Below are 24867 nucleotides of genomic sequence, written 5' to 3'. Positions count from 1 at the left end.
CCCTAACCTAAAAATAAAACCCACCTAATACACCCTTAAGAAACCCTAACACTAACCCCCGAAGATTCATTTACCGGGAGAAGTCTTCATCCAGCGGCAAGATGTCCTCAATGAATCCAGCAGAAGTGGTCCTCCAGATGGGCAGAAGTCTTCACCCAGACGGCATCTTCTATCTTCATCCTTCCGATGTGGAGTGACTCCATCTTCAAGACATCCGGCGTGGAGCATCCTCTTCTTCCGACGTCTTCTTTCTGAATGAAGGTTCCTTTAAGTGACGTCATCCAAGATGGCATCCCTTAGATTCCAATTGGCTGATAGAATTCTATCAGCCAATCAGAATTAAGGTTGAAAAAATCCTATTGGCTGTTGCAATCAGCCAATAGGATTGAGCTCACATTCTATTGGCTGATTGGAACAGCCAATAGAATGCGAGCTCAATCCTTTTGGCTGATTGGATCAGCCAATAGGATTGAAGTGCAATCCTATTGGCTGATTGCATCAGCCAATAGGATTTTTTCAATCTTAATTCCGATTGGCTGATAGAATTATATCAGCCAATCGGAATCTAAGGGACGCCATCTTGGATGACGTCACTTAAAGGCACCTTCATCAGCAAGAAGACGTCGGAAGAAGAGGATGCTCCACGCCGGATGTCTTGAAGATGGAGCCGCTCTGCGTCGGAAGGATAAAGATAGAAGATGCCGTCTGGGTACAGACTTCTGGTATTACGAGTCTTGCAGGTTTAGGGGCACTGCACACTTTTTGGACTTACCGCAAATCACCTTACGTAAATTCCATAAAGGCTTTTTTCTATGGGACTGGCATAGCGCTGGTATTAAGAGTTTGTCCTGGGAGGCCAAAAAGTAAGCGGTACACCCTATCCCGTCAAGATTCCGAACGCATGTTAAAGTCAGTAGTTATGAGTTTTACACTACAGAGCTGTAGCATAAAACTCAGAACTAAAGTGCTAAAAAGTACACTAACACCCATAAACTACCTATTAGCCCCTAAACCGAGGCCCTACCGCATCGCAAACACTAAAATAAAATTATTAACCCCTAATCTGCCGCTCCCGACAACACCACAACTAGAATAAACATATTAACCCCTAAACCTCCGCACTCCCGCTTCTTGCTGAATGAAGGCTCCTTTAAGTGACGTCATCCAAGATGGCGTCCCTTAGATACTGATTGGCTGATAGAATTCTATAAGCCAATCGGAATTAAGGTTGAAAAAAATCCTATTGGCTGTTGCAATCAGCCAATAAGATTGAGCTCACATTGTATTGGCTGATTGGAACAGCCAATAGAATGCAAGCTCAATCCTATTGGCTGATTGGATCAGCCAAAAGGATTGAAGTTAAATCCTATTGGCTGATTGCATCAGCCAATAGGATTTTTTCAACCTTAATTCTGATTGGCTAATGAATTCTATCAGCCAATCAGAATCTTGGGACGCCATCTTGGATGACGTCACTTAAAGGCACCTTAATCAGCAAGAAGACGTTGGAAGAAGAGGATGCTCTGCGCTGGATGTCTTGAAGATGGAGCCGCTCCACGTTGGAAGGATGAAGATAGAAGATGCCGTCTGGGTAAAGACTTCTGCCCGTCTAGAGGACCACTTCTGCCCGTCTGGAGAACCACTTCTGCCGGCTTCGTTGAGGACATCTTGCCGCTTGGATGAAGACTTCTCCCAGTAAGTGAATCTTCGGGGGTTAGTGTTAGGATTTTTTAAGGGTGTATTGGGTGGGTTTTATTTTTAGGTTAGGGTTTTGGGCAGTAATAGAGCTAAATGCCCTTTTAAGGACAATGCCCATCCAAATGCCCTTTTCAGGGCAATGGGGAGCTTAGGTTTTTTAGTTAGGGTTTTATTTGGGGGGTTGGTTGTGTGGGTGGTGGGTTTTACTGTTGTGGGGTGTTTGTATTTCTTTTTCAGGTAAAAGAGCTGATTTCTTTGGGCAATGCCCCGCAAAAGGCCCTTTTAAGGGCTATTGATAGTTTAGGTTAGGCTAGGGTTTTTTTTTTATTTTGGGGGGGGCTTTTTTATTTTGTTAGGGCTCTTAGATTAGGTATAATTAGTTTAAAGATCTTGTAATTTGTTTTTTAATTTGTGTAATTTAGTGTGTTTTTTTGTAATTTAGCTAATTGTATTGAATTTATTTAATTGTATTTAATTTAGGTAATTTATTTAATTGTAGTGTAGTGTTAGGTGTTAGTGTAACTTAGGATAGGTTTTATTTTACAGGTAAATTTGTATTTATTTTAGCTAGGTAGTTAGTAAATAGTTAATAACTATTTAGTTACTAGTCTACCTAGTTAAAATAAATACAAACTTGCCTGTAACACAAAAATAAACCCTAAGCTAGATACAATGAAACTATTATAGTTTAGCTATTTTAGGGTTTATTTTACAGGTAAGTATTTAGTTTTAAATAGGAATTAGTTTGTTATCAATAGTAGGTTTTAATTAGATTTATTTTAATTATATTTAAATTAGGGGGTGTTAGGGTTAGGGTTAGACTTAGGTTTAGGGGTTAATATGTTTTTTATAGTGGCAGCGACATTGAGGTTAATAAATACAATGTAGGTGGCGGCTATGTTTGGGGCAGCAGATTAGGGGTTACTAAGTAGTGATGTCGTGAACCTAAACATTTTGGTTCGCGAACGTCGAACGTGAACTTCCCCAACTGTTCGCGAAGGGACGAACCGGGCGAACCGCCATAGACTTCAATAGGCAGGTGAACTTTAAAACCCACAGGGACTCTTTCTGGCCACAATAGTGATGGAAAAGTTGTTTCCAGGGGACTAACACCTGGACTGTGGCATGCCGGAGGGGGATCCATGGCAAAACTCCCATGGAAAATAACATAGTTGATGCAGAGTCTGGTTTTAAGCCATAAAGGGCATAAATCACCTAACATTCCTAAATTGTTTGGAATAACGTGCTTTAAAACATCAGGTATGATGTTGTATCGATCAGGTAGTGTAAGGGTTATGCCCGCTTCACAGTGACAAACCAAACTCCCCATTTAAAGGGATGGTCTACACCAGAATTTTTATTGTTTTAAAAGATAGATAATCCCTTTATTACCCATTTCCCAGTTTTGCATAACTAACACATTTATAATAATATACTTTTAACCTCTGTGATTATCTTGTATCTAAGCCTCTGCAAACTGCCCCTTTTTCAGTTCTTTTGACAGACTTGCATGCTAGCCAATCAGTGCCTGCTCCCACATAACTTCTCGTGCACGAGCACAGTGTTATCTATATGAAATATGTGAACTAACACCCTCTATTGGTGAAAAACTGTTAAAATGCAATCTGAAAGAGGTGAGCTTCAAGGTCTAAGAAATTAGCATATGAACCTCCTAGGTTAAGCTTTCAACTAAGAATACCAAGAGAACAAAGCAAAATTGGTGATAAAAGTAAATTGGAAAATTGTATAAAATTACATGCTCTATCTGAATCATGAAAGTTTATTTTGGCCTAGACTGTCCCTTTAACGCACCGCAAACAGTCCATTTACACAACTGCAAACTCCCCATTTGCACAAGGTTGGATACCAAGCTAGCCATGTTGAGTTCCTTGTCCTCACTGATGTCATTGAAGGTCTCTTCCTCTACCTAGCCACGTAAAACACCAAGGGTCCCCGAAAGGTGACAACAAGCCACCTGGGATGCCTGCTGTGTTTGGTCTTCCACCTCCTCAAAGCCACCTTCCTCCTCTGACTCCTCTTCTTCAGACTCCTCTCTCTGTGTTGCCTCTCTCTGCATTATTATAAGGTGTGATAAGTAGTACTATTCCTATCAGTTTAATCCCTGTTACGTCCCCTATCAGGGGACGTGTATATGGCATCGATTTTAGGAACCGGGAAATGGGAAAAGATTCTTGGTCGGTCCTCCTACTTCAAATTTGGGGCACTGCGCGTGCAATCTAATGTGCCACCAGATAGGAGTGGTGTGTTAAGTAGTACTATTCTTATCAGTTTAATCCCTGTTACGTCCCCTATCAGGGGACGTGTATATGGCATCGATTTTAGGAACAAGGAGATGGAAAAAGATTCTTGGTCGGTCCTCCTACTTCAAATTTGGGGCACTGCGCGTGCAATAATGTGCCACCAGATAGGAGTGGTGTGTTAAGTAGTACTATTCCTATCAGTTTAATCCCTGTTATGTGCCTTTTTTTTTGGTTTGGTTTTTGAAGCCACAGTGCAGCACCAGAGGCCAGAAAAATTAGGCATGTACACATGCCTGACAAATTAGGTATTGTTGCAGCCGCTGCTGTAGCAGCTGCCAGAAAAATTGATGTTTGTTTCCCAGGCAGAAAGTTCCCTTAAACATTGCGGCTTGAACCCTAGTTGGTGGTGGATAAGTGACGCAAGTCATCTGGCATTCAGAGATAAAATACAGCAGCATGTGGACCATTTTTAGCCCAAGGCAGCTCATCTCATCAGGCCTTTTTTAGTCGAATGTATCACCCACTGTCAGTCCCTTCCAGATCCATCCCTCATTCATCTTAAAAAAGGTGAGGTAATCTAGACTTTTTTGACCTAGGCAACTTCTCTTCTCAGTGACAATACCTCCTGCTGCACTGAAGGTCCTTCCTGACAGGACACTTGAAGCGGGGCAGGCCAGAAGTTCTATCGCAAATTGGGATAGCTCAGGCCACCGGTCAAGCCTGCACACCCAGTAGTCAAGGGGTTCATCGCTCCTCATAGTGTCGATATCTGCAGTTAAGGCGAGGTAGTCGGTCGGTCGAGTCGTTCTCTGAGGGTGGACCCCGAAGGGCTGTGGTGATGCGTAGGACTTAAAAAGCTCTGCATGTCCTCCATCAACAACACGTCTGTAAAGTGTCCTGTCCTTGCCGGCATGGTCGTGGGAGGAGGAGGATTACTTTCACATCTTCCCCTGTTAGATTCCCATTGTGCTGTGACATCACCTTTATACGCTGTGTAAAGCATACTTTTTAATTTCTTTTGAAACTGCTGCATCCTTTCCGACTTGCGGTAATTCGGTAAAATTTCAGGCACTTTATGCTTACACCGGGGGTCTAGTAGTGTGGACACCCAGTACAGGTTGTTCTCCTTCAGCATTTTTATATGAGGGTCCCTCAACAGGCACGACAGCATGAAAGACCCCATTTGCACAAGGTTGGATGCTGAGCTACTCATGTCCCGTTCCTAGTCCCCAGTGATCTCACTCAAGGTATCTTCTTCCCCCCAGCCACGTACAACACCACGGGTACCAGATAGGTGACAATGAGCACCCTGGGATGCCTGTTGTGGTTGGTCTTCCTCCTCCTCCTCCTCCTCCTCCTCCTCCTCAAAGCCACATTCCTCCTCTGACTCCTCTTCCTCACAATCCTCTTCCAGCGTTGCCGCAGGTCCAGCAAGCAATGCTGATAAGGCTGTTTCTGGTGGTGATGGTGACCACAACTCTTTCTCTTCATGCTCATCTACGGCCTGATCCAGCACTCTTCGCAGGGCACGCTCCAGGAAGAAAACAAATGGTATGATGTCGCTGATGGTGCCTTCGGTGCGACTGACTTGGTTTGTCACCTCCTCAAAAGGACGCATGAGCCTACACGCATTGCGCATGAGCGTCCAGTAACGTGGCAAAAAAATTCCCAGCTCCGCAGAGGCTGTCCTAGCACCCCGTTCATACAAATAGTCGTTAACGGCTTTTTCTTGTTGGATCAGGCGGTCGAACATAAGGAGTGTTGAATTCCAATGTGTCAGGCTGTCGCAAATCAAGCGCCTCACTGGCATGTTGTTTTGCCACTGGATATCTGAAAAGTGCGCCATGGCCGTGTAGGAATGCCTGAAATGGCCACACACCTTCCTGGCCTGCTTCAGGACATCCTGTAAGCCTGGGTACTTATGCACAAAGCGTTGTACGATCAGATTACACACATGTGCCATGCACGGCACATGTGTCAACTTGCCCAAATTCAATGCCGCCACCAAATTGCTTCCGTTGTCACTAACCCCTTTGCCGGACTCCAGTTGGTGCGGAGTCAGCCACTGATCCACCTGTGCGTTAAGGGCGGACAGGAGTGCTGGTCCAGTGTGACTCTCTGCTTTCAGGCAAGTCAACCTCAAGACGGCGTGACACTGCCGTATCCTGGATGTGGAATAGTACCTGGGGAGCTGGGGGATGCCTTTGATGTGGAGCAAGACGCAGCAGCAGAAGAGGACTCAGCCGAGGTTATGGAAGAGGATGGAGTAGGAGGAGTAGAGGAGGTGGCAGTAGGCCTGCCTGCAAGTTGTGGTGGTGTCACCAACTCCTCTGCAGAGCCACGCATTCCATGCTTGGCAGCCGTCAGCAGGTTTACCCAATGCACAGTATAGGTGATATACCTGCCCTGACCATGCTTTGCAGACCAGGTATCAGTGGTCAGATGGACCCTTGCCCCAACACTGTGTGCCAGACATGCCATTACTTCCTTTTGCATAATCGAGTACAGGTTGGGGATTGCCTTTTGTGCAAAGAAATTTCAGCCGGGTACCTTCCACTGTGGTGTCCCAATAGCTACAAATTTTTTGAACGCCTCAGACTCCACCAGCTTGTATGGTAAAAGCTGGCGGGCTGAGAGTTGAGTCAAGCCAGCTGTCAGATGCCGGGCAAGGGGGTGACTTTATGACATTGGCTTCTTACGCTCAAACATGTCCTTGACAGACACCTGACTGTGGGCAGATGAGCAGGAACTGCTCAAGGCGAGACACGGAGTGGCGGATTGAGAGGGGGCAAGAAGGACAGCAGTGGTTGATGTGGCTGAAGATGCTGGACCAGGAGGAGGATGGCGGCTTTGAGTTTATGTGCTGCTTGTACTCATGTGTTGATCCCATAGGCGTTTGTGATGTGCGATCAATTGCCTTCGCAAAGCAGTTGTACCTAGTAGTTGTACCCACGACTCAGTTTCTTTTGACACAGGTTGCAAATGGTATCGCTGTTGTCAGAGGCAGACACACAAAAAAAATGCCACACTGCTGAGCTCTGCAGTGACGGCATTCTGGTGGTGGCAACAGCATGCGTTGATTGGCGTACTGTCTAGCTGACCCCGGGTGCCGATGCATGCTGTCTGACTGTGCCACTAGCTCCTTGCGACGACCTCCCCCTCCTTCCAACTCGTCTCCTCCACCTCTCTGTCTCCCCATCTGAACTTTCCCCCTCTTCTTCTTCTCTTCTAGCGGGCACCCACGTGACATCCACGGACGCATCGTCATCATCAACCGCTTCACTTGTATCTGACAAGTCAACAAAGGAAGCAGCAGTGGGTAAAACATCATCATCATTACACCGTACGTCCATGTGTGTAATGCTGCCTGACTGAGACATATCCCTGTTATCTACATCCTCTGGCATTAATGGTTGCGCATCACTATCACTCATTTCTTCCAAATGATGTGTAAATAACTCCTCTGACAGATCAAGTGAAGTGGCTGTGGTGCTAGTGTTGGTGGTGGCGGCAGGCGGGCGAGTGGTCACTTGAGAGGTGCCCGAAGCTAAGCTGGAGGAGGATGGTGCGTCAAGGTTCCGAGCGGAAGCTGTAGAAGATTGGGTGTCCTGTGTTATCCAGTCAACTATATCCTCAGAAATGTTCGAGTTAGGGGTACGTGGCCTCTGAACACTAGGCATTATTCTAGGGCCAAAGGGAATCACAGCACAACGAATACGACGGCCCCTGCGGGGTGGCCTGCCTCTGCCTGTCATTTTTTTTTCGATTAGTGGTAGTATGCGTGCAAGCTACTGTGACAACAGATATGAGTGGCACTGTGCACTGGCAGAAGTTGGCAGAGTAGACGCTGTAGGCCTGACACACACGCTTGCAGACAACTAACTGCTATTCAATCTATTACAGTCAAAATTGTATTTTTTTTTAAATGTACACTACTGTTACACCAGATATGAGTTGCACTGGTGTGACACTGTGCCCTGGCAGGCACTGAAACGCACACGTGTGAAGGAAACTGACTGCTATTATTTAACACAGCCAAAAAATGTTTTTTTTTTTAAATCTACACTACTGTTACACCAGATATGAGTGGTGGCACTGGGGTGACACTTTGCCCTGGCAGGCAGGCACTGAAACGCACACGTGTGAAGGAAACTGACTGCTATTATTTAACCCCTTAATGACCGAGGACGTGCAGGGTACGTCCTCAAAAAAAAGGCAGTTAACGCCTGAGGACGTACCCTGCACGTCCTCGGTGTGGAAAGCAGCTGGAAGCGATCCTGCTCGCTTCCAGCTGCTTTCCGGTTATTGCAGTGATGCCTCGATATGGAGGCATCCTGCAATAACCTCACATGGCCATCCGATGCAGAGAGAGCCACTCTGTGGCCCTCTCTGCACCGGACATCGATGGCCGGTATCGTTGGTGGGTGGGAGCCGAATTGGGAGGCGGGTGGGCGGCCATCGGTGTGCCACGTGACATCAAGGGGGGCGGGATCGGGGGCAGGACCATCGGGGGCACGCACGGGCGCGCGTGCATGGAGGGTGGCGGGCGCGTGCACGGGGCGGGAGCGGGTGGGAACCGCTACACTATGGAAAATCTTTTAATAAAACCTGCCTAATCTTGCTTGTGCAAAAGCACAAAAAGTGATCGTGGAGGGGTGGGGGGGTTGGTTTTGTGTGTGGGGAAGCTACACTACAGAAACTTTAAACAAATTTAAAAAAAAAACAATTTTTTCTTCTAAACTGGGTACTGGCAGACAGCTGCCAGTACCCAAGATGGCGCCCATTAAGTTAGAGTGGGAGGGGATAGAGCTGTTTGGGGGGGGATCAGTGAGGTTGGGGGCTAAGGGGGGATAGTACACAGCAGCATATGTAAATATGCTTAAAAAAAATCATTAAAAAAAAATATATAGCTTTTATTTTAGTACTGGCAGACTTTCTGCCAGTACTTAAGATGGCAGGGACAATTGTGGGGTGGGGGAGGGAAGAGAGCTGTTTGGGAGGGATCAGGGGGTCTGATGTTTCAGGTGGGAGGCTGAGCTCTACACTAAATCTAATATTAACCCTGCAAGCTCCCTACAAGCTACCTAATTAACCCCTTCACTGCTAGCCATAATACACGTGTGATGCGCAGCAGCATTTAGCGGCCTTCTAAATACCAAAAAGCAACGCCAAAGCCATATATGTCTGCTGTTTCTGAACAAAGGGGATCCCAGAGAAGCATTTACAACCATTTGTGCCATAACTGCACTAGCTGTTTGTAAATGATTTCAGTGAGAAACCTAAAATTGTGAAAAATTTTACGTTTTTTTTAATTTGATCGCATTTGGCGGTGAAATGGTGGCATGAAATATACCAAAATGGGCCTAGATCAATACTTGGGGTTGTCTACTACACTACACTAAAGCTAAAATTAACCCTACAAGCTCCCTACATGCTCCCTAATTAACCCCTTCACTGCTGTGCATAATACACGTGTGGTGCGCAGTGGCATTTAGTGGCATTCTAATTACCAAAAAGCAACACCAAAGCCATATAAGTCTGCTATTTCTGAACAAAGGGGATCACAGAGAAGAATTTACAACCATTTGTGCCATAATTGCACAAACTATTTGTAAATAATTTCAGTGAGAAACCTAAAGTTTGTGAAAAAATTTGTGAAAAAGTGAACAATTTTTTTTATTTGATCGCATTTGGCGGTGAAATGGTGGCATGAAATATACCAAAATGGGCCTAGATCAATACTTTGGGATGTCTACTAAATAAATATATATACATGTCAATGAATATTCAGAGATTCCTAAAAGATATCAGTGTTCTAATGTAACTAGCGCTAATTTTGAAAAAAAGTGGTTTGGAAATAGCAAAGTGCTACTTGTATTTATGGCCCTATAACTTACAAAAACAGCAAAGAAGATGTAAACATTGGGTATTTCTAAACTCAGGACAAAATTTAGAAACTATTTAGCATGGGTGTTTTTTGGTGGTTGTAGATGTGTAACAGATTTTGGGGGTCAAAGTTAGAAAAAGTGTTTTTTTTTTCAATTTTTCCTCATATTTTATAATTTTTTTATAGTAAATTATAAGATATGATGAAAATAATGGTATCTTTAGAAAGTCCATTTAATGGCGAAAAAAACGGTATATAATATGTGTGGGTACAGTAAATGAGTAAGAAGAAAATTACAGCTAAACACAAACACCACAAAAATGTAAAAATAGCCTTGGTCCCAAACGGACAGAAAATGGAAAAGTGCTGCGGTCATTAAGGGGTTAACACAGTCAAAAAAGTGTTGTTTTTTTTTTAAATCTCTTCTTTATTAGATTTTTCAAAACAGATTTGAACATCTTGAACAATAGCAGCCTAAATTAATACGTATCTTACAAATAAACATGTTCAAGATATGAAATATTATATACACTTAAAAAAAAACACAAAAAAAAACTAACTTAGGTGATCACCTAAAACAGGATTAAACATTTATACATTAACACAAAAACAGAAATTTGTTCCAGTAACCTGAGAAAGGGGTTATATAGACCCCAACTTACTTTACATCTATCTCTGATTCAATACCAAGCCTAACTTTTCTGTCTCTGATAAATCATTACGTGTGAATCCCGTTATGCTAACAATTATCTTTACACTCAATATCTAGAGACCACCTAACACTCCAAGTATAATCTAACTACCTACTACTTTTACCCTCTATCCATCTATCCTACGAATCCCTTGGCTCCTATGCAAACTAAGCAGTGCCACTTTATCTTGTACAGTGTACTTTCTGTTAAGTTATGCCCGCAAAAAATTTTTTACCTTCATCTCGCGCCCCCCTCCACCCCCTACCCAGTACCCATCCCTCCAGCCGAATTTTCACTAAGCCAAGCGCTGGGAAAGTCTCCGGACAGTACCTGTAATTGAATATAGATAGAATTCCTTAAGGGTTTAACTAAACTAACTTGAGCCTCAATTGGGAATGAAAAGATGAAAGTTTCCCATTGTTTAAAAAACAAAGCTAATCGAGCATCCAAGGGGTTTTGCAGATTACCTTGTTCCAATGTAAATTGTGCTGTTAGAGCATTTTTAAGTTTTTTCAAGCGGGGCGGTGTTTTAGCTTTCCAGACTCTCAATATTATATTACGGCCGAGAAATATAATTAGATTAATTAATTTCGAGTTTCGCAAAGTTACCTGAGGTTTGACTAGAATTTTTTTTTCTATAGGCTGTATCAGATATTCCAATTTAAGTGTTACATTCAGCCAGTAATTTACTTTAGCCCAGAATTGCCCAATCTTTGGGCATGACCAGAAGCAATGCCAAAGATCTGCCATGGTAGAGCTACATTTAGGACACGTAATCTTAGATTTAAACCATCTTGATAATTTAAGCGGGGTTAGATATGTCATAAGAGCTATCTTAATCTGTGTCTCTCTCCATGAGGTCAGCACCCAACTTTTTTCAGTAACTTTAAAAGCATTCACTATTACTTGACTATCTCCGGGAAAAACTTAGACCATTTTGTAATTATATATTCCCTTTGTGCATCAGAGGGGCCTTGATTAAGACAAAAATAAAAAGGTGCTAACGAATATATGCCTCTTTGGAACATATTGATATTTGATTGAAATTCTCGCAGTGACCAATCTGTTCTGTATCTTTGTTTTAATTCAAGTATAAAATGTCTCAATTGCAGATACGCATAGAAATCTTTCTTTCCCAGTCCAAACTGATTGCTTAAATCCGTAAAAGTTAAGGGAACAAGATTTACGTCTAACATTTGTCTTACATATACCAGCCCTTTAGAAGTCCAAAATCTAAAAACTTCATCTGTCAAACCAGGTGAAAAGATAGGGTTGCCGGTAATGGGTAAATATTTAGAAACGTAAGGGGAACAACCAATAACCCCACAACATTTTTGCCAAGCAAGAATAATATGTCTAAAAGTTATTAATGAGAAAAGAAATGATGGTAGGGCGATCATTGGACAATGCAAAATAGCATCCAAACGGAAAGGAGCTACCAAGGAAGATTCCCATGCCTCTGCAGAGACCTGATCTTGTTTTGTTAACCAATCCGCCGCAACCTTTACACGTGCTGCCAGACTATAAAATTGTAAATTGGGAAGGTTGAGACCAGCCGCATCTTTATTATTCATAAGACGAGACACTGCAATACGAGCCCTAGCGCCTTTCCATAAAAGTTTAGTACATGCCTTATTGTATTTATCAATATCTGCTTTATGAATAGGAATTGGAATATTTTGTATAAAATATAACAGTTTTGTAAATAGAATAGTTTTTATAAGCATCACCCTAGCTGTCAAAGAGATAGGTAAGTTTTTCCATTCTTCCATTTTTTCCCCACATTCTCGGAAACATTTACTAAAATTCAATTTATACCAGTTATCTGGGTTTGCACTTAACTTAATACCTAGATAGGTTATCTGTCGAGCTTCCCTAAATGGATGACTGATACGTTGGTCTTTATTATTTAGCCATAATAATTCAGACTTACCTAAATTGATTTTGTACCCGGAAATTAAGCCAAATATTCCAATCATATTTAATAAATGGACAAGACTTCCCTCTATATTGCTCAGACATAAAAGTATATCGTCAGTGTACATTAACAACACCAATTTTGATCTCTAATGTGAATCCCGTCCAACTGTTGCCGAAACCAAATCGCAAATGGCTCTAGAGATATATTGAAAAGCAGTGGAGATAATGGGCAACCCTGATGGGTGCCCCTGTAAAGTACTAATCGCTGTGAAATCTCTCCATTAATAAGTAGTGATGAGGTCGGCTCACAATATAATAAGTGAATATAATCATATATATGACCAGTCAGGCCAAACTGCTCTAAAGATTAAAATAGATGGTTCCACGAGATGCAGTCGAACGCCTTTTCTGCGTCAATTGTCAATAACGCTAAGTCGACCGTGTCTCGATGTCTAGATGTTTTAAACTTGTTCCAAAAAAAATCCACTAATGTCATCACCTTTCTAATATTCTTAGCTGGGTTCCTCCCGGACATAAATCCAGCCTGGTTATCATGTATTATTAAGCCTAAAAATTGTTTTAGTCTCTTTGCTAAGATAGTAGCTAGAAGTTTGTAATCCGTATTTAATACAGAGATGGGCCTGTATGATTCTGGAAGTTCAAGGTCTTTATGTTTTTTTGGGATTAAAGATATAAGTGCAGATGTGAAATATGGTGAACATTTTTTATGTTTAATAAAATATGAATTAAATAGTTGCTCAAGCGCAGGAACTATATGTGGTTGCAAAATCCGATAAAACTCAATCGGAAGACAGTTCGGACCTGCAGCCTTGTTTGTTTTAGCTGTTTTAATTGCTGCACCTATCTCATCTATATTTATCGGTTTATTAATCTCTACCATAATCTCCGCAGGGATTTTAGGAATCTTTATCTTATCCCAGAAGATTTTTTTCCCATCCACTCCATGTTCCTCCGCGCTGTATAACTTACTAAAATATTCATAGAAGGTTTTGATAATGTCCGGATTATTAGTGACTCTTCTCGAATTAACTCTAATGGCTGTTATACTATTACGATGAGTTGCTTTAGTTAATCTGGCTAAGAATTTAGCTGATCTACCAGCGAAACCACCGTATAAAGCTTTTTGTCTTTGCATCTCCAAAGTAATCTTCTGATGGATAAATATATCTCGCATCGCCTTGGCGTTTATATATTTACGCCATTTACCAGTTGATCGATCTGCCAAATATGCTTTATATGCATTTTTTACCTGATTAGAGAACTGAGACTCCTGTTGTCTGAGCCTTCTCTTAAGTTTGCACAAGTAGGCTTTAATCTTCGTTCTAATTACAGCTTTGGCCGCTTCCCAATACACTTCAGGCTTGTCTTTATAGTCTTTATTAAAATTCTCGTATTCTTTCCATTCCTCAGTCAACCAATTTTGAAAATTGTTATTATTCAGCAGATATTTGGGAAAGAAAAGAGTCTGATTAAGCGACCCTTGTGATTGAAGGGTATTAAGCCTTAATGAAATTACAGCATGATCTGAGATCACTATATCTCCAATATCTGCTTTCCAATCTAATCCAGACATAGTCTCAGAAATTAAAAAAAAATCTATCCTAGATAGGGCTTGCTGTCCTTTCGATAAACACGTATAAGATCTTAAATCGGGGTATCGAATACGCCAAATGTCTATTACACCTAATTGGGAAAAAAATTTCTGAAAGATACGCATCTTCCTGTCCCGCGTAAAACCAGAAACATTATTAGCTCTATCAAGAATGGGATCTGCTACTAAATTAAAATCTCCCACGATTATAAGGTTTTGACCAGTGTATTTATGCAAATATAGCAACATTTTATCCCAAAATACCTTATCAACTTTGTTTGGTCCATATATATTACAAAGTATATATCGTATTTTGTTGCATACTATTTCTAAAATTAAAAAGCGCCCTTCCGGATCTATCACAGAGGACTCAATTTGATAGACTGAGTTTTTATTAAAAAGAATAGCCACTCCCCTCTTTCGTGCATTATAGGGGGCAGTAATGACTTCACCCACCCAATTAGTTTTGAGTTTCATGCTTTCAGATAGCTTCAGATGTGTCTCTTGCAAAACGACTAAGTCAAGTTTTAATTTTACAATGTGTTTTATTATAGCTTTCCTTTTTGTAGGGGAGTTAATACCCCCTACATTCCAGGAAGCAAGATTAAGAGAAGTTAACATCTTTTATATAAAAAGGTCTATGTAATAAATCCAGTCTATATGGCCGTGACACCCCCAAGCGAGAGAGACGCGCAGCGGGCAAGGGGGGGGGGGGGAGAAGGAGGTAGAGAAAAAAAAAAAAAACGCATTAAATCACACAATTTAATAAAAACATCATAATCCATTCTTTAAAAAAAAATCACTAAGAAATGTTAGAGGCAACACTTTCAAGAAATACCCATTTATTTACATAGTGCCATTGCTTCATTCAAGTTATTTGCTGTATAAGCAATTCCTGCCTTAGTAATTAAAAGTTTAGCAGGGTACACCAGTCTGACACTACATTCAGCTTTCAAGAATTTAGCAAAGAATGGTGACATCTCTCTTCTCTTAGCCATGGTATCTGAGGAGAAATCTTGAAAGATCAGAATTTTATATGAATCAATATTAAGTGAATTAAGTTTCCTATAGTGCTGCAGAAATAATACCTTGTCTTGATAATTCACGAATTTAAAAATAATGGGCCTTGGTTTATTTATAGTATTACTATCTCTGAGAGTCCCCATCCTATGTGCTCTCTCAATCTCGAAAGGCATAGGACGAGGGGGGATCAGGAGTGCCTGAGGCAAGGTAACAGAGACAAAATGCAATACGTCTTGAAATTGGACAATTTCCGGTAGGCCAATAACTCTCAGATTGTTACGACGTGACCTATCCTCAGGGTCCTCTATTCGGGCTTGTAACTGAGAGATGGCCTTACCTTGCTCCGATGACAAAGAGTCAAAGATATTTACTCTGTCCTCTAGGTCAGACACTCTTGTCTCCACCTCCTCCATTCTAGCTGTAAACTGCCTGATCTCAGTTGTCAAGTTAGATATCTCTGATTTAATTTCTTGTTTTACAACATCCAGCTGTGGTGCAATCATTTTAGCTACTTCTGCAGCAAATTCTGTCATGTCGTTAAAACCAGAGTTTAAGGCTCCACGCTCTTGTGAGGTGTCTAAGGGTACTTCTATGTTCTTTATATTCCCTCTTTTATCTTTGTGTTTAGGCGGCATATTAGGTGAAGCACCTTTTTAATTTATAAATCTATCCATTCACCTCTGTGCCAATGTGCTTTAATCTTAAGAATTAGCTTCTTATATATATATATATATATATATATATATATATATATACATATATATATATATATATATATATATATATTATATATATATATATATATATATATATATATATCCATACAAATCTGAATATGAATATCCAACCAAATCTCCCCCGAGGGGTTTATGTGTTATATGTGAAATAATCTCATATTATCAAATGATTAAGGGCTGACGTCAGCCAGATATTAAAAATAATATTGTGTGTGAAGAAAAAAAAAAAAAAAAGAAGAAAGACACTATCTTTCAGTGAAAATTATGTGACAAAAGAGAAGAGAAAAAAACCCACCTAAAATATATTTATATGTTCCTAATCAATTAGTTCCTACTATTGGGCTTCCACCTAAAAGATACGATCAAAAAAAACTTTTCACCTTAAACACAAATAATGCTTTAACCTTATATGATTCTAAGGTACCTAATTTATGCAAAAATTCTCAGCAACAAAACGTATCGGATTATAATCTCCTGTTCAATAAGTGATACTATATAAATTAGCTAGCTATTAACCACCTCTATGTAGACTTTTATCCCAAATGGGGATTAACTTTTTTACACTAATTTAAACCAGTAATACTGACCCAAAGAAACAGTTATAATCTTTGTTTTCTACATTATAAAGTAGTGAACAGTGAAATTTTCTAAAGGTTGCTTGATTATCAGTATCTGTTGGCCACTGCTACATTATCTAATATAAACACTTCTTTTCATTCAAGATTATTACTCATTTTAACTCATAACATCCAACCATTACGGTCTCTCAGACTTGATCCCACTTTTGGAGTACTCCAATCTGCAAGGAAAAAAAAAATAAAAAAAAAAAATTTCACTTGCAACTTTTCAAAATTAGTAACAAAAAAAAAAATCACAATACTTTTCTTTTTTTTTTTCCCCCTCTTTTCCCTTTCCCTTTTTTAAATAGTCAATCTTGCTCCTAAACACGTTAATAGGGGAAAAAAAAAGAAAAATCAAGTCTTTAGAGAACATTCTCCCATATGACACTGTCCATAGAACTAATTGGCAAATGCAAGTCCTATTTGTTTCACAGAAAGAGCAGTCATATATAGTGTCCAAATTCCTGAAAGTCTTACAAGCCAGCATCCAAGAATTATCTGGCTTATCTGCTTTAGCCAACCATTACAGAAGCTTGAAAAAAAGCATAAGACTCAACAATATGCCAAGGCAACAGAAAAAAAAAAAAAACGTTTATACGATACCAATCAGTTTTGTCCGACTTTTCTCAAGTGGGCTTGTTCCTCTGTTGCCCGGAGACAGTACAGCACATCTTATTCACCGAAATACTTCAGCTCCAATTCCGACCTTGCACCTCTTTCCAAAGGGCTGGTAACTCGTAGACCAGGTCTCTCTCAAAACTCCAGTATACTCCTGAGACGCTTACCAACAGTAGTGCACCTTTGATGGAGACTTGGAGCTGGGTAATCAGCAAGCCACTCTGCTTTGTAGAGGATACCCTTTGCCTCCCGGCAACAGGCGTAACTGATGCACCTCAGCCACCCAGGCAGGGTTAATCTCACAAGCTTGCTTTGAGCCCGGATCCAACGTACAGCCACAATGGACCACTTATGCACTCAGAGGCTCTAACTCTGGTTTCGGCTTCACGGCCCCACAGACATGCCGCTAACCCAGGAAGGTGTGTCAAAACACTCTGACCCGATTGGTCCAGACACAGATCACCAGCGGACCTTAATATGTAGAGGGCCGTAGGATTTGCCTATCCCTCCACTTTAACTCTCGTCTCCGCTCTTCTTGGGGTACAAGTTTCTGCTGCAAGGCAACAAGGCTGCGACCACCACCAGACAGCTACGGGGCAAAATTCGCCAAACACAGGACGCCTTAATATCCAGGTATCTATAGACGCCCTTTTTTTTTTTCTTTTTCTCTTTGATGGATAATGTAGCCTTGACTGGGACTTAGCGGCTGTTTACCACACCTCCTCAGGTAGGCGTCCTCAGCAGATACTTGAAGTATATGTATCCGGGTGGCTCTGGGTTTCGGGTAAGCACTTGGCAAACGTGCTATAACTGCCTCGACAGGACTTCCACACCATGGTCCTAGGACCCAGTGCTGGACCTAAGAATTTCCATTAGGCCAAGGCACACTACGGATGTCCGGAGAATAGCAAAGATCCTTAATAGGAAAGGGCGAGGCATACAGAGCAGACCACAGATACCTGAGCGCTACCTGCGTGCTACCTGTTCGCTCCACCCCCTGGCCGGAAGTCTCCAGCCAATCTTTTTACTTTCAACTCATCTAGTGATGGTTATGCTCAAGCGGGAGCGCTAAATAGTACTCCAATCGTAATCTAGCCCTTAGTTGTGGAGTTTTTTGGGTGATCACAATGCACAATCGATTTGTTTGTTTAAAGCTGGCAGCCGCAAACACCTTAACAGAAAAGTTCCCAAAAAGGCTTTTTTGTGAGTTTAGTACCTGTTGTCTAACTATGTGAGGTCACCCAAAACTGATTGATACAATAACCTATTCACACCTCTTAAGGTTACATTAAAGGTCTATTCATGTAACTTTGTTAACTCTGCAAGGCAAATACTCATTGAAGCTATAAACTGGAATGCACATTCATGATTGTGTGTTCAATAAAATAGGTGCAAGCACTTTGAAATTCCACGTTACGTTGTGACCATGTTTGGATTTAGCATGCATGGTATAGTGATGTGACTTTTCCTGCAGATCCCCTTAGCTGTACAGCATATCACATACTTAACACATATGCATATGTAAATGTGTGCCCTGTCCACTGTATACAGCTTATACAATAGAGATGAATGGAGCTTTAATGAATATACCATGTGTACTAATAGACTTCCAAAATGCCTTGAAAAGGTGTTGAAAAGTGACTTTAAAATGGGTTGTAATCATTGAGAACTTTTTGACCCCATAGAGAAATAGGACTTTTAGCAAGGATTTAAACACATGTTTGTGAATGCGGGGAAAGAACTGAAAATGCACTGTTGTGATTGTGTTGAATCAAAAAAGTAGCATTTTTAGCCAGAAAAGAGACAATTGTGATTGAGGCCTTAGTTGGAAAAGCAAATGTAATTAAGAAAAATATTCAAAAATTATAATAAATTACAGATGTGCACAAGTAAAATTATATTGTCGTGTTTAAATATGAACTTTTTTTTATAATTAAGAGTAAAACATTTTATTAATCTTTTTTTTCAGACAGAAAAGACAAGCTTCTTTCTAAGATTCCTATCTCAGCTTCTGATGCTGTGCAGTTCCCTTGGATTTCCTCATCACACACAAGACAATAGGACCTTGCCATGCAGCATTGAACAAAATATTTCATCTATTACATTTAATTGTAGTGCTGGTCGGTTAAAAAAAGTACCCATTCCCATTGAATATGTGTCTGAATCCACAATATTACTACTGTCAGATAATAATCTGCACTCACTATCTAAAGAGTCTTTTCAAGACTGGTCTAACCTCACAAAATTAGGTTTAAGCAGGAATCGGCACCTGGAGAAAACCCCCCAGAAATCACATAAATGCACAAAAGTTCTGAAAATACGAAATGGAACATTTTCCAACTTAACACAATTGAAAGAGCTGTATATTGATCAAAATAATTTATGCAAAATACCGACTGGACTGCCAGTTTCTCTGCAAGTCTTGAGTTTAAAGTACAACACTATTTTTAACATTAGTAACAAAAGTCTCTCTAGGCTAAAATATTTGAAAAAACTGAAGCTTGGCCATAATTGTTACTATAGTAATAAGTGTAACTTAAATATTGAAGATGGTGCATTCTCCGAGCTTACACAATTAACTGTATTGTCTCTTCCATCTAACAATCTGATCCGTGTGCCTCACAATCTACCTTCATCGTTAATTCAACTATATTTAGGTAATAACAAAATTCAAGTTATTGGTAGAGATGATTTCTATAACTTAACTAATTTAGAATTACTTAATCTGAGTGGAAATTGTCCAAGATGCTTTAATGCTGCCTATTTATGTATACCCTGCACCAATCCATCCTATATTCAAATTAATGATTATGCTTTTCAGAACCTCAGAAACTTGACTCAACTTAATCTTGCAAGCACATCCCTGAGATCTGTACCACAAATATGGTTTAAAAATACAACTAAGTTAAAAGTATTGGATCTTAGGTTTAATTACCTAATTAATGAAATTGCATCAGCAGAATTTTTACATAATTTAACATTTCTAGAAATACTTGACTTGTCTTATAATTATGAATTAAAATTATATCCAAAGACCATTAACCTTTCAGATAATTTTTCCAAATTAGTCTCCCTAAAACAGTTTTTTATGCAAGGATATGTATTTAAAGAAATCACTAATGCTAGCTTAGCTCCTCTAACCATGCTTAAAAACCTAAATGTGATAGACTTTGGAGTAAACTTTATAAGACAAATCAATTTTAATGTTTTTCTTCAATTTCCTAATTTAACTTCAATTAAGCTATCTGAGAATAAAATATCACCAATTTATGAGAATTGTAATCAAAGCCGAGTATTGGAAACCTTTCAAACTCACACCATTAACAAAAATTCAATAGATAATTATGTTTCAGCTCATAAAGTTCACACAGAATATGTTCCAAAAATATATAGGTTTGATTTTGAACCAGAAACGACCAAGTATAGTTCATATGGTAAAACGTTGGACCTCAGTTTAAATAGTATATTTTATATTGATCCAGAGCAATTTAGGCCTTTTCAAGATATAGAATGTTTGAATTTGTCCAGCAATGGGCTTGGTCAAGACTTAAATGGTACAGAATTTATCTACCTATCAAATCTGAAATATTTAGATTTATCTTTTAACAAATTAGATTTTGCATCTATTAATGCATTTTCAGAACTGTTTAATTTAGAAGTTTTAGATGTGAGTTATAATAAGCATTATTTTGTTGTGGAAGGTGTTGTTCACCATCTGAAATTCATTGAAAATCTTCAACACCTAAAAATGTTAAATCTAAAAGCCAATGAAATATCCACTCTTACTGAAGCTGAAATTAAAAGTAATTCTTTAGAAGAGTTAAACTTTTCACAAAATCGTTTGGATGTGTTATGGAAAAGTGGTGACGGACGTTACTTAGATATTTTTGGGAATTTTTCTAACCTTACAATTCTAGACATATCTCACAACAGACTCCATAAAATACCTAGCAAAGCACTTAGAAACTTACCCAAAAGTCTTCAGAAATTATTCTTGAACGATAATGATATAGAGATTTTTGAATGGGAACTACTAAAACAACTTGAGAACCTAAAGTTTCTTGATCTAAGTAACAATCAACTAGCAATAATAACAGGAAATTTATCTAATCAAACAAATTCACTGCAAAAAATAATTCTGAAGAGCAACAGAATTTTTCAATTGCCAGTGTCATTTCTTCACAATGTCAGAAGCCTCATAAACCTTGATTTAAGTAATAACCTTATTGAGACTATAAACAAATCAGTATTTTTGTCTGGTAATGAAAATTATTTAAACGTCTTAGAACTCGAAGGAAATCCATTTGACTGCAACTGTGGTATTATTGAATTTTTGAGTTGGATCAAAAAGAATAATGTTACAATTCCACGACTGGCAACTGATGTCACATGTGCCACTCCAATCATCAGAAAAGGAGAAAGCATCATATATTTTGATGTGAAAACCTGTAATTTAGGTAGTGTTTCATTGATGTTATTTTTGTTGTCATTTGTTTTAGCCGTTCATATTATTGCATTACCTATTATGAAGCATCTATTATTCTGGGATCTATGGTTTCTTTACCATTTTTGTGCAACAAAACTGAAATGGCGCAAAGTTGGTGCCTCTGAATGCCTATATGATGCATTTGTAGCTTACGACACTAAAGATCTGGCCGTAAGTGATTGGGTGTTGAATGAACTATGTTACCACGTTGAGAGGAAAGGAGATAGACACATACTTCTTTGTTTAGAAGAAAGAGACTGGGAACCAGGGAAAGCAATTATTGATAATCTTGTGCATAGCATTAATCAAAGTAAAAAGACAATATTTGTTCTTACAAAGGACTACATAAAAAGTGGAAAGTTTAAAACAACATTTTATTTGGCCTTACAAAAACTTATAGATGAAAACATGGATGTGATTGTCATTGTTCTGTTACAACCTGTTTTACAAAATTCCCAGTATTTGAGGTTTAGAAAAAAGATCTGCAAGAGTTCCATATTGGAGTGGCCAAAAAATCCACATGCAGAAGTCTTATTTTGGCAAAAGATGAGAAATGTTGTGATTACAGAAAACTATACTAGGTACAACCATTTGTATACAGACCGTTTTTAGGGATTTTAGTCAGAATGGAATTTTTTTTTTCTAAAATGCAAGGTAAATATGACAATACAAGAATGATTTTTGTATTGGTTTTGTTTTACAATACTGATTTAAAACACTTACATCTGATTTTTAAAGGGACAGTAAAGTCAAACTTAAAGGGACACTGAACCCAACTTTTTTCTTTCGTGTTTCAGATAGAGCATTCGATTTCAAGCAACTTTCTAATTTACTCCTATTATCAAATTTTCTTCATTCTTTTGTTATCTTTATTTGAAAAGCAATAATGTAAGTTTAGATGCCGGCCCATTTTTGGTGAACAACCTGGGTTGTTCTTGCTGATAAATTCACCCACCAATAAATAAATGCTGCTGTCCAGGGTCTGAACCAAAAATTGGCTGGCTCATTAGCTTAGATGCTTTCTTTTTCAGATAAAGATAGCAAGAGAACAAAGAAAAATGGATAATAGGAGTAAATTAGAAAGTTGCTTGAAATTGCATGCTCTATCTGAATCACGAAAGAAAAAAATTGAGTTCAGTGCCCCTTTAAACACTCATGATTTAGATAGAACATGCAATTTTGAATTTTTCAATTTACATCTATTGTCAAATTGGCTTTGTTCTCTTAGTATCCTTTATTAAAGAGTAAACCCTGGTAGGCTGATAGGAGCTTAGGAGCATGCAGTCTATGGCAGCAGTGATGGCAAAAATGCAAAACATTGCTTTAAACATTGTTGCAAACACTGCTTTCACAGGGTTAGACACATGTATGATCCTGAGCTCACCTTTTTAATCAATAATATCCAGAGAACTAAGCAAAATTAATAACATAAGTAAATTGGAAAGTTGTTTGCATGTGTATGCTCTATCCAATATATTTAGGTTTAATTTTGACTTTACTGTCCCTTTAAGGGCCGAATTGTCTATGAATCTCTAGTCTAGTGAGATTATCTAAGAAGCTTTGTCAATACCCTGAGTTTCCTAAAAAAAATTTTATAAAGCCAAATTAAACCTTGATAGCTGTTAATCTAACTTAGCGGGTCCAGGTTGAACATGAATGAATCCTAAATTACAATTCTCAACAAAAAAACAAACAAAAATAAACTGTAAGATTTTGCTTTTCTCCCTGCTGCCAAGTTTTATACCATCAGGCTTCTAGTCACAGATAGTTAACATGACTCTTTAAATATTAAATATGTATCATATAGAACAAGGGTCTTTACAATGTGGATAGCATGCAAAGAGAAAACACACCAGCGCCTAAAATAGGCTGTAATACCCAAGGAACACAGAGTCAATTTATAGATAAAGATAAATATTTATTACTGGACTATATACATAACAAAATGGGAAACAAATAAATGACTTTAGTAATCCTCGCTATGTTAGAAGAACTATAAAGTATACAGGTTGGCCAACCTTTAAAACTAGTATTAAAACAATTAATAAGAGTATCTATAAGTGCATATATAAAACATAAATAAAAGCTTTATATAAAAGCTGTTTGAGCATAAAAGAAGTAAAATATAGCAGCACACAGCGATAAAACGCGATTGAACAAGTGTATAAATATAGAGTAAAAATAGCAAATCACGGCTAAGGGATCAATGCACGAAGCACTAGTAAACCTTGTTACAAATATAACATCCACTTATAGTCGTGGGTATAATCAATTCTGGATAAGAGCAGTCTTTGTAAAAAAGTTTATAAGTCTGTTTTATCAATGTTCATGTGGCAAATTACATCAATGAATGACAGACGGATTGAACAAATAAGTTCTTGTTTACCCGTGTAATGTGCAGCTGAAAGGTACCTTTAACGTACTCTTTGTAGATTATCCAGTTCTGGTCTTCTAATGTAGAAACACTGTATTGCCTCTGATAGAAGCTAAGCAAGGGGATCCTTCAAATTTCTCAGAACGTAGCCGATCGTGAAGCCGGTTTGAACTTCTCGGCGTTCTCCCGCTGTGAACCTGCAGAGTGCGCGCCTTCTCCTGAAGGGGCTCTGATTGGTCCTAGCTTTTTTGGGGGGAGTTACCACTCTCGATGAGGATACCGGCTCTACGGCTTCAGTAGCAAGTGATATCCAAGACGTCCTATGCGTCTTATGCAGTCTCCTTAGGTTGGAAAAGTGTAGCAGCTACACTTTTCCAACCTAAGGAGACTGCATAAGACGCATAGGACGTCTTGGATATCACTTGCTACTGAAGCCGTAGAGCCGTTATCCTCATCGAGAGCGGTAACTCCCCCCCAAAAAAGCTAGGACCAATCAGAGCCCCTTCAGGAGAAGGCGCGCACTCTGCAGGTTCACAGCGGGAGAACGCCGAGAAGTTCAAACCGGCTTCACGATCGGCTACGTTCGGAGAAATTTGAAGGATCCCCTTGTTTAGCTTCTATCAGAGGCAATACAGTGTTTCTACATTAGAAGACCAGAACTGGATAATCTACAAAAAATACATTAAAGGTACCTTTCAGCTGCACATTACACGGGTAAACAAGAACTTATTTGTTCAATCCGTCTGTCATTCATTGATGTAATTTGCCACATGAACATTGATAAAACAGACATAAACTTTTTTACAAAGACTGCTCTTATCCAGAATTGATTATACCCACGACTATAAGTGGATGTTATATTTGTAACAAGGTTTACTAGTGCTTCGTGCATTGATCCCTTAGCCGTGATTTGCTATTTTTACTCTATATTTATACACT

At 39.4% G+C, this 24867-nt stretch overlaps 1 protein-coding gene across 1 annotated transcript; it reads left to right on the top strand.

Moving 5' to 3' along the window:
- The first annotated feature begins 19082 nt into the window (after positions 1–19082).
- Positions 19083–22166, top strand: LOC128652502 (toll-like receptor 8). The gene has a single exon (XM_053705437.1). It carries the CDS (start codon positions 19083–19085, stop codon positions 22164–22166), a length of 3084 nt encoding a protein of 1027 aa, XP_053561412.1.
- Positions 22167–24867: the final 2701 nt, after the last annotated feature.

The sequence above is a fragment of the Bombina bombina genome, chromosome 3 (genome assembly GCF_027579735.1).
Source record: "Bombina bombina isolate aBomBom1 chromosome 3, aBomBom1.pri, whole genome shotgun sequence".
Lineage (NCBI taxonomy): Eukaryota > Metazoa > Chordata > Amphibia > Anura > Bombinatoridae > Bombina > Bombina bombina.
The sequence above is the reverse complement of the archived record's forward strand: the minus strand, read 5'-3'. Positions and strand labels throughout refer to the sequence as shown.